Here is a 16,777-nt window from a genome sequence, read left to right on the forward strand (position 1 = left end):
GGCCTGAAGTAAAATGCCAATCAAATAGTAAAATGCCAATCAATTAGTCTCGTTTTATATGTGGTTAAATGTAATTTAGGCTAAGTTAGACTCGAGGTCAATGACATCTCGCAGTAGCGTTGTCCGGACGCATACCGCTATCTCCGCTGTCAACGCATTTATTACCTCACGCGATCGTTGATCGACTCAGCTAGCAAGTTGTTTATAGCATGTCGCAATTTATTCTAGTCGATCTCTGTGGCCTGTATGAGATATGGATCATAGCTATCATTACGAAATTCGATAAGACGCTACACACGTGATCACGCTAGCTTAATGCCAACCACGCGAACCTTTATTCGCCATCGCTATCTATCGCTAGCACTTGCTATACGACGCTATTACGCTATTACGCTATTACGCTACAACACGAGTTTAATTTAATTTTTCATCATGCCACCGAAACGTTCGCTGACAAACCTCAACGAAGAGGTTCCTGAACGAAATCCGCTCAGCAGCACTCCGCAATCAACGTCCACCGTGACACTCTCACAGGAATACCGACGGGAGCTCGTGGACGAAGTAGTCAGGGCTGTTCTTGCCGCTACACAGCAAACGGCCATCTCGCAATCGCCTGCAGCAACGACAAGCCAACCAGTATTGCCACTGCAGTCAACAGCCCAGGACACACCAGGTACGTCCAATGTGTTAGTACCAAATTTTGTAAACACGTTCTCGCTCGCGAGCGTAAATACAACTAGTACCGCTAGCATAGTGACTTTGCCTATCCCGCAAGCTCGTTCGCTAGGAGCTGTTGGCGGTCCTCCCAGCTCAACGACTACGGTTTTATCTGGCTCCCTCACGTCGTCAAAGACCTTCGCAACGCCAGCAGTTGTTCAGCCCTTTGTTATTGGACCTGGTGCTTCTCCGGTCCCGGCCAAATTAGTCACGCATATCGTTAGCGGGAAGTTCCTTGATTTAGGCGAGCTAATCCCGTCCAATTTGGTCGAGGCGGCAACCGAGCCACAAGTGTTCCTCGACGGCCATATTGTTTTGACTGCTGGGCCTAAGCGTAATAAACGCAAGATCGAGGACATAGTTACATGGATTGAGACATTCACTAGCTACGCCCTGGTTATGTCTGAGTACTTTCCCCACCGCTGGAAGGATCTATCGCTTTATAAGCTGCTCATCATACGCACGTACAGGCAGTTCGGCGGTAAAGCTTGGCTGAATTATGATAAGGCCTTTCGGGAGCACGCGGCCGCGACTAGCCTTACCAACTGGGCTAACATCGACACGCAGTTGTATAGCTTCTACACGGCTGGTCCAGCGCATCGTGCTAGCTTTTCCCACAATGGCGATGAGGAGCAACCAAGGGGTTCAAACAGCAGTGGTGTCATCTGTCGTTCATGGAACAAAGGGCAATGTTCCTCGCGCTTCTCCTTGTGCCGTTTTGCCCACAAATGCTCTTCGTGTGCTGGTCGTCACCGCCTCGTAGAGTGCCCGGAATTTTTCAAAGAAAAAACTGAGACGGAGCGAAAACGACGAACTCCGTCTCCCGAGCTTTCAGCAGATAAATTGAAAACTAAAAGACGCTAGCTTTCAAAAAGTTTTTTATATCATGCTTTGTTAGTCATTATTTTGTTTATCGGTCATGGGTAACTCATGTTTATGTTATACCTATCAAGTTTATTAGCTCTTAGTTATCATGCTACACTGCCGTGACCAGAATTGCCTTTCTGGAGTCTTATATTTGATACTACTGTGCGTCTTAAAAAATTCCCATAGCGTGCCGTTTCTTGGCATGTATTCTGTTCCGTGCTATCGGTTCGTGGTCCGAGGCGTTGTTTGCATATTTGTTCTTGCTATGTTGACACGTCACGTCACTTCATTTAGCGCTACTTAACATGTCTCCTGTCAGTTCGTTTATCTCAACGAGACAGCGCGACGCGCCGTGACATTTTAGCTCTTATCTCCTGATGGCTCAGGTCATCGGCACGCCATAATCTACGCTCTGGGCTGATGTTTATTTACTCTTACTTCGCGGCTAATCGGCTTTGTAATGTTCACATTAATTGTATAATTCATTCAAAGTCTTTGTACCATCTGTTGTGTGACTTTGCGTATTCATTTCAGCGTTGTGTGGCCTCCCTTCTGTCTCCGAGGTTACCCCTCTCCGTGTGGATTGCTTTGCAAGGGAGTTAAAATTACACCCTGACCCCGTCAAGGTGGCATACGTTTTAGATGGCATCCATGATGGCTTCCACATCGGCTTTCAGCACTCGATGAAGCTCAAATTGGCCAAAAACAACAAACAATCCGCCATGCAAAACCCAGTGGTGATTGATTGCTATCTTCAAAATGAAATCCTTCGGGGTAGGGTTGGAGGGCCCTTCGTTCATCCTCCATTGCCTAACTTGCAGATCAGCAGTTTTGGAGTAATTCCCAAGCGCGGGCAGCCGGGTAAATGGAGGCTGATAGTCGATTTATCATCGCCCAGGGGGTATAGCGTTAACGATGGGATCAACCGTGAGGAATTTACGTTGCAGTACGTCACAGTCGACGAAATAGTCAAAATGGTGTCCAAATTAGGCGTCGGTGCAATGATGGCTAAGTTTGATGTCGAATCAGCATATCGTAATATCCCCATCCATCCATCCGACAGACATTTATTAGGCATGCGGTGGAAAGACAAATACTTTGTAGATCTTGCGCTACCTTTGGCCTTCGCTCAGCTCCATTTATATTCAATTCGGTGGCCGCTATGGTGGAATGGATTCTAGCTAACAATTATGCAGTTTCACACTTAGTCCATTATTTAGATGATTTTGTCATGGCGGGGCCCCCATGCTCGGACGCATGCGCACACAATCTCACCACATCGGTACGGTTGTGCGAAGACCTTGGCCTCCCCCTACATCCGGACAAATGTATCGGACCTGCTTCGACTCTAGTAGTCTTAGGAATCGAATTAGATTCAATTAATCAAATTGCTCGTTTGCCTGCAGACAAACTCTCGAACCTGCAGCAGCTGATAACCAGGTGGCGGTCGCGCTGACACTGCAACAAGCGCGAGCTTGAGTCGCTAATAGGCCACCTTCACCACGCTGCCAAAGTGGTGTGGCCCGGACGCACCTTCATCAGACGCCTAATTGATCTGCTTCGCTGCTTTCGCAACCCGGCGCATCCCATCCGACTCAACGTGGAGTTCCGTCGCGATCTGGAATGGTGGTACCAGTTTCTCTACTCCTGGAACGGGGTAAGCTTCTGGCTTTACCCCGGCATTCCAGTCGTACATGACATAGAGGTGATATCTGATGCCTCGGGAGCAATAGGCTATGGGGCGTTCTACAATCAGGCGTGGTTCAACGGTCGGTGGCGTGCGACACAGAAAACAGAATCCATTGCGTACAAAGAACTCTTTCCTATTGTACTAGCGGCCCATGTGTGGGGGCACGAATGGTCGAGACGACTCGTGCTCTTCCGCTCAGACAATGAAGCAGTAGTGGCCATCCTGAACCAAAGAACATCAAAAGTTCCAGCTCTTATGCGGCTCCTCCGAAGCCTTCTGTACGCAGCAGCTCGGTTTAGCTTTACATTCTCATCCGAGCATATCCCCGGAATCGATAATTCGATTGCTGATGCATTGTCTCGCTTTAATTGGCAGGAATTCAGACGGGCAGCACCTTCAGCGCAGCTACAAGCTACGCCACTGCCAACACATCTCATCGCACAATTAACCGGTCCCTACTAGACAGCTAATGCCAGGAACTTCTACTCAACGGCCTCGCACCAACTACACGTCGTACGTACGCGTCAGCCCAAAGGAGGTTCGTCGACTTTTGCAATCAGCTTGGCTCAGTGACGTGCCCCACGGACGAAAGCACTCTTTGCCTTTTTATCACACATTTGTCACAGTCTATACAGCACAAATCCATTAAAGTCTATTTGTCTGCCATTCGATCCCTCCACATTGAACAGGGTTTCGCCGATCCACTGACGAACTGCCACAGGCTTCAGCAGGTCTTCCGCGGAATAAAACGCGCACAGGGTTCGGCATCCTCGCAACGCCTGCCCATCACCGACTCGCTCATGCTTCACATACACAATGCCCTCGACCTGGCAACTTTTGACCACATCATGTTTTGGGCTGCCTGCACACTGGCCTACTTCGGTTTTTTGAGATCCGCCGAATTTACAGTTCCCCTTATTTCAAAGTTCGACTCTGCCATCCATTTACAAGTTTCTGATTTGGCCTTCGACAAGTTAGACCGACCCTCCTGTCTCCGAATATGGATAAAAGCATCTAAGACGGATCCCTTCCGAGAAGGCTGTCACGTGCACATCGGCTTAGGCACTTGGCCACTATGTGCGGTCTCAGCGATGAGTGCCTATCTGCACAAGAGAGGTAATTGCCAAGGTCCTCTGTTCATGCTTCAAAATGGCCAATCCTTATCGCGCGAGCTGCTGTCCTCCTGGCTAAAACGCATATTTGCAGCAGCCGGTATACCAGGCAATTGCTCTAGCCACAGCTTTCGAATCGGTGCGGCTACAGTCGCTGCTCGCAATGGCGTCCCCGACCATCTCATCCAAGCACTAGGCCGCTGGACCAGTACCGCCTATTTGTCTTACATCAGAACTCCTGCCGAAGCGCTAGCCAAAGTAACGCAACAGTTGTCATAAACTTCTATACGACAGCAATGATAGATGAGATTAACAATTAAAAGAAAACTGTTTAACCTGCTGCTTATGTGTCTTGTTCGTTGTTGCGCTCTCTCCTGTTTGTTGCCAGTTCCTGAGCTTGGTGCTTGGTGCACTTCGGTGGGGAGGTCCTGGTTCCCTGTCCCTCTCCTCCAAGCACCTTGGAGAATCCATTGGGTGGTGACAGGGTGACCATGGTTACCGCTAATTTGTGCCTGGCTCCGCCCATCCCACCGAATATGCACCTAACGCCAAGCTCATCATTAACGATGAGTTTAAGTCACAAGACAATGTTGCGTTAATATCGCTACTCTGTATGTCAAGTTTGTCATCATTCAAACCATCTGTTCTAAGTAAGGCGACTTCGAATTATGCCAACATAATTAACTATGATGTCAATTAAATTGGTCTCATCATCTGTACATTTCGATATTTGACGAAAGACGATTTAAGTCTAGTTATCTCAGTATCTTTATTATTTCTTGCCTGAGGACCTGGCATAAACAATCTAACTTTTCGTATAAGCTGATTAATGGAAATCGATGAATATATACAAGTTAAAAACCGGCTTAATTGATGGCCTGGACCAAGGGCACTAGGACACCGAATATGGTTGGATTTCTATATGTTTTTTCCCCTTTCGATTATTTGAATTAAATTAACGTTATATACTTGTTTACTTATATTGTGTCCGTGTTCCTTCGTTGTCTTCGTTCGCTGTTGTAGTGCAGACGTTTTCATTCCAAAGGTCAAACGGTTTGAATAGCCTACGAGCGTTACTTCTTTAACGGCCGTTCCGTACTTGACTCTGTTTGTACTATACCAACAACAACGCGACCGCGCGATGCTCCTTACGTCAGTAATATTCAACCGTCAGTTAATATGGTTAATCAAATTCACCTTAAGTTCCATATAGAACTATACGGCCGTTAAAGAAGTAACGCTCATAGGCTATTCAAACCGTTTGATAAGTGGACTGGGAAGGAGGAGTGGAAAAAGCACGCCAATCTGTAACAGACGGTATTCCCCTTAACATCAGCAATGCAGAATTGTTTCTAGCGAATACGAATTAAATTGATACAAAATAGAAGCCATATTGGAAATATGTTACCCAAAGCATCTTAAAATACCGCATAACAAAACCAAACAAAGAAACAACATGTCATTTTTCATTTTAGCATTTATTAATGAGCAATAATTGATTTTTGGACTTGACCTGACATGGTTTCCAGCAGTTACTCCTCAATAGCGCTAATAGTCTTCCTTGATTTAAGTGTCAAGAAATACAAATATCCAACAGCATCTCCAACTGCCAAAAGATCCATCTCCTTCGGGTGCCACATTAAACCCCACAGACCCGATACAGCATGAAACACCTGCACCTGGGCCTGGCTCTTCACGTTCCACACTCGAATGCTCTGGTCAAGGCCAGCACTTGCCACGTGACTATCATCTGGTGAGAACGAAACCATTCGGATTTCAGACTTGTGGCCTTCCAGTGCAGCTTTCTCTTTGAAATCTTCCACACTCCAAAGATGAACTTTCAAATCCGGGGAACACGTCGCGATTAACTTGCAGTCATGCGAGAACACAGCACAGGTAACCCATTTAGGATGATCCAGAGTAGCCACCTGATCAAAGGTATCAGCTTTCCATACCTTAGCAGTATTATCGATGGAACTCGAGATGAGGTATTTGCCGCACGGAGAAAACTCTGTGTACTGACAGAAAAGCTCGTGTCCGCCGAGGTCAGCAATCTTGGTCTCCGTCTCCAGGTCCCACACTAAGACTCCTTTAGAAAACTCTCCAACTGCAATCAAGCGTTTATCTTCTGCACCAAACCGGATACACCACGGTAACAATATGGACTCGCACGGAAGAACGATCTTGTCCTTGCCAGTTTCTCTGGACCAAATACGGATTTTCATCTCATCTCCACCGCTGGCCACTAGACTCGAATCAAGTGAGAAGGTACAAGCTCGAACACCGCAAGAGAATTTGCGCTTTTTCTCGTGTCCTTCGTAAACAAGTACCTGTTGAAAGGTTTTGGTGTCCCACACACCAACCTGACCATAAAAAAAACATGGAATATCAGTAACAATACTGACAGTACCTCTGTACCAGCAATAAATAAACGTGATCATTTCTCAAACTAGCATCAACGACAGTGAATATCACACATGGAACCGATTCTTTACTTCGCTTGCTGTTTTCTAACAATATTATTATCAAAACTAAAGCCTACTTTCTATCCTCCAATCAAATCAAGACTGACCAGCTCCTTACCTTGAAGTCATCAGAAGCAGATGCAAGCCATCGACCGTCTCCCGAGTACGCAACACACCAACATCTTTCCGAGTGAAAGCGAATCTCCTTCAATTTCTCTGCAGCCGCTATGTCCCATACACGGATGGTTTTGTCTCTCGAGGCAGATGTTAACCGGGATCCATCAGAACTGAAAGCGATGGCCATCACCCAGTCAGAATGACCGCCAAGTACAGCGATAGTTTGTGGATTGTCTCCTACATCGAACAGAGTCACGGTCATGTGAGGAGCAGAAGCAGCAGCCAGGCGTCTTCCTTGCGGAGTCTCCACGAAGCAAACAGCAGATCCATCGTTAGGAATACTGAAAGCACAGCGCCTCTCTCCTGTCTCCACGTCCCAGACAAACACGTTGCTATCCGTACCAGTAGACGCTAGCATTTTCCCATCACTGGAGAAATCAACCGACCACAGAAGAGAATCGTAATGAAGTTCCTCGTGTCCTTGTAGCTTGTCTTTATCGGGAAAGTTAATCATGGCTTCATCGATGGTATGGCCTTCCAGCTTGTACCTGAAATGACAAATATGCTATGAAGATTGGTTTATAAAACAATTTCCTTATAAACTTCCCAATAAACTTGGTGTGATGTTCAAACCTGACACATTTGTTGTCCAAGTCCCAGATGAAGATCTCCAACTGATCACCACAACTCGCTGCTACACCATCATCAACAGGTGACCAGGCACAGCACAGTGGATATCCAGAATGTCCTGATATTGTCTCTATGCATGCTCCCGTCCTTACGTCCCACACGCGCATTTTCTTGTCTTGGGATACGGACAACAGCTTGGTACCATTTCCGTTGAATGCAATGGATGTCACTCTCTTTTGATGGCCTTCTAAACATCTGATCAGCTTTTCCTCTTGATAGTCCCATAGTCGGATGGTGTGGTCTTCAGAGCTTGAGGCAACAAGCTTTCCGTCTGGAGATGTTTTGATTGATGTTACTGCAGCCGTGTGTCCATCCAGCTGTGCAAGGAGTGAACCCGTCTGACTGTCCCAGAAACGAATGCTGCAGTCTTCTGATGCAGACAGGATCTTCCTAACAATGAAACAAACAGAACAAAAACCTTTAAGTTTTTTGAACCTTGTCAATTATTAAGATATATTTCTCCTTGCTTCTAAAGAAACTTTCATTTGAATATAACTTATGAAGGAAAATCTTACTCCAGCTTGGGAAATTGCAAAAGGTTTATCGTGAAACGGCGCTACAATTGTTCATACTGTACCTGTTATCACGAGAGAAGCACGTGGACAACACTCCTTTAGAATGTCCATCCAATTCAAACTCAAAAGCTTCGGACACCTCAGGCTTGTTTATCCATTCTACCCATCCATCTGGACGAGGTATCACACTCTTCTCTGACATGTCCCCGAATCCCTTTTGCATGGCCTCTGCTGCTCGTCCGATCCAACTTTTTTTGGGATAATTCACAGCTTGTTGAAAAGTCAGAATCGGATTCTTCGATAAAATGTGCACTTCAGATCGTAGAAACCCCAAAATGTCATCAAGATCGTTTTTGATGTCTTGGCTGACGTCTTCTTGCAGAGCATATTGATAACCAAGTGTACATTCTGCCATGGTGTCATACCCCAAGCCAGCCATACACTTGGCTTGAATGAATTCCAAATCTCCCAGCCATCGACGGAATTGCTCGAAATCTCTGGCTTCCATCAGAGTTCTTGGAAGGAGTTCCAGTTTCCTGATGTTGAGGGCGTCTGCTGAGTAGGCAGTTGGTTGTGATGGTATTGCACGATCTTTACCATATTGATTGTAATACTGGCCCGAGTAGTACTTGACTAATGACTGGTAGGTTGATTTGTAGTCATCACCAGACAGGTAACGCTTGGCTGCTACTTCGATGAATTGACTGGAAAAAATAGTATACATTAACCGTGTTTGGTCTCCTGTTGTTTGGTTAGAATTGAACTCTTTGGTTTCCCATTTCAGGCCATATATTATTTCCTTAAGTAGTACTCCTTTCTTTCGTAAGGAAATGAAGAACCTCCAACCGTTAATGGAAAGGCATGAGGCCTGAACTATACAAGATGTAATAGTTTTAAATAGTTCTGAACCTTACCGATGATAAAATGCCACCAGCGATACTCCATGCGCACCTCTTTCCACCAAGAATGGCCCCAGATCGAACTTAAGACGTGCCAACAACAATGGTGGTAACCTTCTCTTAGGAGGCTCGTGCCAAACCAAGACGTCTTTCAACAGCTGCTCGTCACAGCTCAGGATATGTAGAATATCATCCTTGTTGATGCCATCAGATACGGCTGCCAGGAGACCCAATACACGACTAACTAGTAGCTTCCCGTGGTATTTCTCAAGTCGTTCGTAGAGAGCGTTGATCATACTCACCACGTCCGGCTGAAGGCTGAGCTCGGAAACATTCCTGTAAACAAAAATATATATACCGTAAATCCTCTATTTAGCCCCCCCTCTCTAATAAGCCCCCCTCCTTTTTAAAGGAAGAAATGTGTTAAGCCCTCCCTCTCTTTTTAGCCCCCCCCCCCCTCCCCCTTTCACAACTAAAGAATCACGTGTACTGATTAAAGGTGATTTATTAAAGTCTTGGTTGTTCAGAACATTTCTTTTTAGCTTGCTTTCTTAATGTTACCGTGTTTTAGTTTTGCTATTCACAATAATCGCAAATTATACTTGAGAGACTAACACAGGTGAATCAAATAATAAAAATGCCAGATTATGCGAGACGGTCAACAGTAATGCTTCCGTTTAATCCTGAGTTACAATCATATTACATACTGCGTTTCGACTAAACCAACAAGCCCCCCTCGCAATTAAGCCCCCTCTCTCCAAACCCTCCCTCAAACGTGCCTGAAATAATTAAGCACCCCGGGGAGGCTAAATAGAGGATTTACGGTATTCATGAACTAAATTTGAACAAGGCAGCTTCCTTATACCACATCGGTCTGCTGGGTCTGATTCAGTGTACGCAATTTGACCCTCTTTATATCATTCCTCCATTCACAAATGGAACTCGAAACAAGTGCGTGAGAACACTGAAGTCAAACTACGAACCACTACCTTTACTTGTTGCTTCTGTACAAATAAATCTATCAACATTTCAACCAATAACTTTACATAATATTTACTTTTCATAGTGAATAATTCATGTCTTCATAACTTGATCAAATTGTTCCAAATGATTAAAAAATGCAGTATGTTGGTTAGTTTTACCTGTAGGACTGCCAACTACGACATTCGTTAAACACCAACTGCATGTACAGTGGTAAAGGACAGTTCTCAAAGGCCTTCAGGACAAGACCTCTTTGTTCGGGCGTCAGTTTTCTTTTAGCTTGTTGAAGCCATGTGTCCAATATGGCAGCCCCATCACTCGGTTCCAGACGCTGGACCTAAAAAATATCCAAATAATTCAATTTTTACTTTCAAACTTTTGTAGACAATGATGAGTTCGAATGAATCTCTTTTTGAAGGTAAAAATATGAGTAAAGAACCAGTCAAATTAGAAAATAGGGAGATCTTATTGCCTTTCCTATATGCAGCAATGAGATTGCTGGGTGTTGAGTCTAGGACATCACGATTGTGGCCAATAAGAAACAATGGAATTCCGGTAACGGAAAAGAATTATATATCTTAGATAAGTACGTGCAAGGCTTACTTGAACAAAGTTCTTGCCTGGCAGACCAAAAGTCCGGAGTCTGTTCAAACAGCCACCTTCCTCCGGTAAAGTCGACACAATCAACCGCACATGCGTGGGAATTCGTCTTGGTAACCACTCCAAAAAGCGCCTTGCTCCATTTTCGTCTGTCAGCTGGTCCAGTGAATCAATCAAGATGCACAGAGGTTTATCCTTAGACGCATGTGCCATGATCTTTGGGAAGGCTTCACAGAGAGACCCATAATCCTCTTCCAGTTCATCAGTTACATTGTACACCTGCAAAATATACATGTCAATATTCTATACATTATTGCCAAGAAGATCTTACAGATACCACAACTGTACAATTAATATAATACATGTCAATATTCTGCACAGTATTAACCAAGATGATCCTTTGGGTCATGCACAACACCATACCTGTTTTATCTGGTTACACAAGCTCAGAGTGAGTTCACGTCCAGTAGAAGCCTGTGGCGTCGTGCCACAAAACCGATACAACACCGCCATGTTGGGATTGCCTTCTTGAATTTCCATTGTGGCTTTTGCTACTAGCGTCGTCTTCCCAACTCCAGACTCTCCATGCAGAACCAAAGGCATGGTTGGATTATTTTGGCCAACGTATTGGTGGATAGCTGATAAGATATCTGTACGTCCTACGAAGGAGTGAACGTGATCTCTACAGAACAGAGCATGTCGTGTTATCTCCCCTCTTAGAGGGTTTGCAGGACCTATTGCTTCGATGATCTCATTGATACGAGCAGTTAAGAGAGTCTTCACCTTGGAACACATATCTAAAAAAAGAAATCAAAGGACAGTTGAAACACATTGAAAAATACATTGGAAACTTTGTACCTTCATAGAGACTGCTAACGAACCTTTGATGTATTTTTCATGAGTATCGATAGTCAGCCCTTCTCTGTACCACTTGAGGTGTTTGAACTGTAAAACAGACTTGACATCCAGGTACGAAGGGATCTGGTTCTCCTTCAGATCAGTTATCATGAGCATACTCGCCTTGTCCTGAAAGATATTAATTTTCTCATTTACTATTAAAGATTATTCATATGTTTTAAGCATCAACACGAGAATCCTTAGGCTGTCCTTCCCTCAGCCATTCTCATTTTTGTTACTAATATCGCTTTGGATGTAGTTGTGTGTGTAACTGTGTGTATGACTAAAGAGGTGACCGTTCACACGATCAGCCTACTTCTACCAAAGTACCCAGTATTTTTGTGTCTAGTACTGTACTGTATTCAGTTAGCTAACCAATAATATTCGTGATTGGTGTCAATGAACTACGGTGACTTCTTGGTGAAAGAGCAGGCACTTTTTTCATTAGAGAGCTTTTAAGCCTAGTTTTGTAAAAAATTATGAAGCTGGAGGCCGAGAAGGAGGAAAAGGAAGGAAGTCGAGATTTTGTATCGCGTAATATAAAAGCTTTTATGTTATTATTATGCTTGACACCTGAGAGGCTTTGCACGTGATAGATGGGCTACTAAAGACAAAAATACAGTTATTAAGATACTGTGCCTCAAATTCACTCAAATAACCGCTAGTACCTTCGTCGTTTTCTAGAAGACAGTTTCATTTCCACACTGAAAGTCAAACTCACAATCTGAAGGCCCGGGAGAAGGTCTACTTCAATATTTTATCATTAATACCTGAGTATCCTTAAAGTCCCTAGCCCGAGGATCCTCCTCATTAACATTATCAAATCGTCTGTCAATCACAAGTGACTGCTGGCTGGTTGGATCCTCGGTCAATACTCCTCTCTCCACCTCTAGGTGAGTAACAGATTTGGTGAAAGCACGTTTTAGTTCTGAATCCGCTTCAACAACATCCACAGCAGACTTCAACGAATTCCATATGGTCTTCTCTACCTTGCCCCAGTCCTTCCAAGCTTTAGACACCTCGTCCTTGTTCTCTGATCGTACGGGAAACTCGGTGGAGATAGGTTGCAGGACGTAAGAAGGAGGTATTGCATTGTCATCACGCAGGTACCACTTCAGTATAAGTTGATGTTCTGATGGATCAATATGTTCAAATAGAGCGTCAAGTTCTTTAGCCACGATAGAGGGAGGGAGTGGACGCCAGCCATACTTATCTCCTAGTATCGCCATGAACGCGATACCGAGGGAGGTCTCTTGACAGCGTTTAATTTCTTCCATACAGATGTTCACCACGCGATGGTCGTCCACAGATTCCTGACGAACACCTGAAAGATTTATCATTAGCTTTAAAAAATTCACCAAAAATCACCAAAAATCCTCATCCCTAAAAGTCATAAAATATGTATATTATAAAGTTAGCTTGCATTTTAGACCACGTGTCATTCCCTTGAGTATAATTTCTTTTTTCGAAAGTTGCATATGACACAATAATGGATACAAAACAAACAAAGAATACATCAAAATTAAAAAGGTCTATTGGGGACTTGCTGCTGTACAACTATTCTACTACTTCATACAAGCTTTGCACCATCACGTCGCGTGATTAGCAGCCATGCCAGGACATATTGAATCTGGTCTAATCTGACTTACATGAAGAACCGCCACCCCGTTAGCACAGTTGGTAAAAGCGTCGGTCTGTTGTAAGGGAGGTCATGGTTCAAGCCTCAGCCGGACCAACACTCAGGCTCTTTTAAAATAACTGAGGAGAAGGTGTTGCCTTTGTAATTACATCTACAGATGGTTAGACCTTCAAGTCTTCTTGGAAAAGGACAAGCCCTCTTCTGTCTTCACTATATAACCCTGTATAAGGCGGATGGCTATGCTGTTGTGGTGTCCCTGCCCTCATGGGGAAAAACATAAATCAAAAAGAATTTAGTTTCCCAGGGGGAAAAGACTTTATTGTTTTGCTCTCATGGCTGCCATCATATGATGGCGCAAAGCCTCTATAGACACTCAACAACTTGCACGTCATACCCCAACGTAGATCCACAACTTCAAAAGATATACCATGTTCTTGACAAAGCTCCCTGATTGGATCAAACACCTCTTCCATCAAAGCATTACGATCCACTCTTGTATCAGTAAAGGTGGAACTCAGGAACACGCGAACTGTCTTGAGAACGAGGCGAGAATCCATGATGTCTGGGAGTAGGCTTGGTTTCTCTTGCAGTCCAAGTTTCTAGAAGAAGAAAAATAAAACTCATTTAATTTGGGTTAGACTAAGTTTCCTTCGTCAAATCTCACTTAATGCGAATATTGCCGCTGGTAGGGGAGGAGAGGGGTTGGGAAGCGCGCGAATACATCCTGCTAAAATAAAGGTTTCCTGTTGTATTATTCTTGAGATATACTTTGGCGGGTTTTATTCGCGCCAGAACGCAGCCTAGAACACTCTCTGCGACAGTACTTCATACCTTTTTATCCAAGGCACGTTGCACGACATCCGAATGACCAATATATAGACCTGGGATGCCATACTCAGGGCTGAAATTGAAATTGGAAGTTGGAAGAAATTAAAGAAATTAAAGCTAGGTCCAGATCGGCCCTTAATGCCCTTGAGGGATGAGGCTGCTTCCCAGAAAGGCAAACTAATTTATTTTCTTTCCATTTCACCTTATTTTAAAGCCAAAATTTGGATTACTATTCCAATATTTTTAATTTAATTTTACTCATCAAAATAGCATTTCAAATTTGTCAGAGGACATTATGCAATTCATGAAGATTACTATCGCCATCGACTTTGAATTAATCTGGTTTTATTACACTCACATATAGTTGATCCCCGTTATATCGAGCCCACGATACCTCAAACTTGAGGCCACATACCGTGGATTAGACAACTTCCCTTTGACGTCAAAGGAGGACAAAACAAAAGAATTTTAATCTCGTGAAAATTGGAAGCCTATTCTTGGTTTTCACTCACGTGACTAACTGCTTGACGACGGTTGCTATCCGCCATGTTGGTGTCGCATATATATAAACAAAGCGTATCGAACCACGTCATTTCACGGGTGTATAGCAACTTTTGTCATGGTTCACTGTATTATTGTAGGCTGTTCAAGTAATAGCAGAAAAGATACGGCTATAGGATTCTTCAGGATACCTTCTGTTGTTGATAAACAAGGAGAAGAAGCTGAAGAACTGAGCAGAGAGAGACGAGAAAGATGGATTATGGCGATAAGTCGCGACGACATACAATGGAAGAATGTTCTGAAAAACGAGAGAGTTTGTGGAAGGCATTTCGAGTCAGGAAGGCCGGCAGCAGCGTGGGATAGATTCAACAACGACTGGGTGCCTACCTTAAATCTTGGTAAAACTAAATATCGCCAAGTAAATAATGAAGCCGTGGAAGCGAGAGCTGCCCGATCAAAGGAAAGACGAAAGAGGTCTCTTGAACAGCTCGAGTATGAGGCTGCTGTTAAACGCCAACAATTAGATGCTAGTGGATTGCCCCTCGAAAATATCGACTTTGCAGAGGGTCCATCTACTGAAGAAGCTGTAGAAGAAGAAGGCCAAGCTTTAAATCTGTGTTCGAGCTGTGATCATGATGATTCCATGTCCTGCTCTGTAAGTCAAACCAACTCATGCCGCGTCCATAGCGTCTTCGTCCAGACTGAAAACGAAAACTGCCAGACTACATCTTCTATGTCTCAAACTGAGGAGTTCCAGTATATGTTTTCGGTAAATGGATATCAGCCTCCAACTAAAGATTATCTTAACACAGACGATAAAGTTCGGTTTTATACTGGATTGCCTTCCACTGAAATTCTGTTGACTATCTTTGACCACGTTTCTACAAGCATCACTCGGCGTAGTCAAACTCTTAGCAAATTTCAGGAATTTGTCATGGTTCTGATAAAGCTTAGACTTAATATACCGTTTCAAGAACTGGCATACCGTTTCCAAGTATCTCTACCAACAGTATCCAGGATTTTTTCTTTGTGGTTGATTGTAATGGATTCTCGTTTGTCGCCACTCATTTGCTAGCCAGACAGAAATCAGCTATGGGAAACTATGCCAATGTGTTTCCAGCAAGCGTTTGGCAAAAAAGTGACTGTGGTCATAGACTGCTTTGAAGTTTTTATTGATCGACCAACTAATCTTCTAGCCCGGGCACAAACTTTTTCGTCTTATAAACACCACAACACAATAAAAGTATTGATTGGGATTACCCCACAAGGAACCATTTCCTATATATCACAAGCTTGGGGAGGTAGAACCTCAGACAAATATTTGACTGGAAAATTGTGGATTACTGGACAAACTAGTACCTGGTGACATGATAATGGCAGACAGGGGGTTCACAATAGCAGAAAGTGTTGGCCTCAAGCAAGCAAAGCTGGTTATTCCAGCATTCACTAAAGGCAAGACCCAACTGGACCCAGTTGATGTTGAAAAGACGAGGGGCATCGCCAGTGTAAGAATCCATGTGGAAAGGGTCATTGGTCTGCTACGCCGTAAGTACACTATTTTACAGTGTACACTTCCTACTGACTTCCTCATATGCAACGAGAGTGGACCACCAGAATCCAAAGTGCCAGTGATTGACAGAATCATAAGAGTGTGTTCAGCACTTGTTAACTTGTGCCCTCCCATTATACCATTTGATTAGCCCATATCAAATTGTAGTTTGTTGATAAAGAAGGCAAAATGGCAAACAGAAATCCAGAAGAAATTGGCTTTTTATATAAATTATCTCACTTATTAAATATGTGAAATGTTAAGGACCAGTAACTTATGACATCCATCATAATGTTTTTACGATCATAACATACCACTTTCATTCTTTAACATGTTATAACAGGACTACATGATGTCAAATAAAGAAATAATTGGAAAAGAAAAATATTCCTAAGGCTGAAAAAATTTGTATGTGGGCGGTAGCTTTCTACTGAGGAGTTATATTACATATATATAACTTCTAAAAATGGCTAACCTACGTTGTAGTGAAATGGGTTTTTCACTGCTGCCAGTAAGAAAAACATTAGGCTTCAGCTAATTAGTTTTGATTGGCAGCAGCAAAAAACCCATTTCCTCACAAACCACTGGAATATATGGCAGGGTTTGCAGAAACCATACAGTGATAAAGTTTAGTCAGACCATGTCATAATGGTCCATACTTTCTAAAAATTTCATATTTTTATATTGTTATGAACTAAAGAGAAAACTTT

General features: G+C 43.6%; 2 protein-coding genes and 1 pseudogene across 2 annotated transcripts in view; 2 read left to right on the plus strand and 1 right to left on the minus strand.

Moving 5' to 3' along the window:
• Positions 1-69: 69 nt before the first annotated feature.
• LOC148906889 (uncharacterized) lies at positions 70-4,727 on the plus strand. The gene is made up of 2 exons (XM_089036781.1): positions 70-673; positions 2,119-4,727. The coding sequence occupies exons 1-2, from the start codon at positions 433-435 to the stop codon at positions 2,763-2,765; spliced, it is 888 nt and encodes a 295-aa protein (XP_088892907.1). The 5' UTR covers positions 70-432; the 3' UTR covers positions 2,766-4,727.
• A 1,118-nt stretch (positions 4,728-5,845) lies between these two features.
• Positions 5,846-16,777, minus strand: part of LOC116292879 (NACHT domain- and WD repeat-containing protein 1-like) — a 15,968-nt gene continuing 5,036 nt past the window's right edge. The window contains exons 2-13 of the mRNA XM_089036780.1: positions 14,021-14,090; positions 13,584-13,788; positions 12,321-12,874; positions 11,535-11,679; positions 11,077-11,450; positions 10,657-10,932; positions 10,215-10,390; positions 9,088-9,408; positions 8,236-8,877; positions 7,602-8,048; positions 6,970-7,516; positions 5,846-6,749 (exon numbers count right to left, since the gene is read on the minus strand). Coding sequence (XP_088892906.1) covers positions 5,919-6,749; positions 6,970-7,516; positions 7,602-8,048; positions 8,236-8,877; positions 9,088-9,408; positions 10,215-10,390; positions 10,657-10,932; positions 11,077-11,450; positions 11,535-11,679; positions 12,321-12,874; positions 13,584-13,788; positions 14,021-14,090 — 4,588 coding nt within the window. The 3' untranslated portion in view covers positions 5,846-5,918. The remainder of the gene's footprint in view (positions 6,750-6,969; positions 7,517-7,601; positions 8,049-8,235; positions 8,878-9,087; positions 9,409-10,214; positions 10,391-10,656; positions 10,933-11,076; positions 11,451-11,534; positions 11,680-12,320; positions 12,875-13,583; positions 13,789-14,020; positions 14,091-16,777) is intronic.
• Positions 14,637-16,777, plus strand: part of LOC148906890 (uncharacterized) — a 2,237-nt pseudogene continuing 96 nt past the window's right edge.

The sequence above is a fragment of the Actinia tenebrosa genome, unplaced genomic scaffold (genome assembly GCF_029948245.1).
Source record: "Actinia tenebrosa isolate PJP-AT-01 unplaced genomic scaffold, QUT_ActTen_1.0 PGA_scaffold4__44_contigs__length_22323623, whole genome shotgun sequence".
Lineage (NCBI taxonomy): Eukaryota > Metazoa > Cnidaria > Anthozoa > Actiniaria > Actiniidae > Actinia > Actinia tenebrosa.

Coding starts and splice junctions, on each gene's coding strand:
- LOC148906889 (XM_089036781.1), top strand. CDS start 433: ATGCCACCGAAACGTTCGCTGACAAACCTCAACGAAGAGGTTCCTGAA. Junction 674..2,118: donor AACAGCCCAGGACACACCAG/GTACGTCCAATG, acceptor TATTCATTTCAG/CGTTGTGTGGCCTCCCTTCT.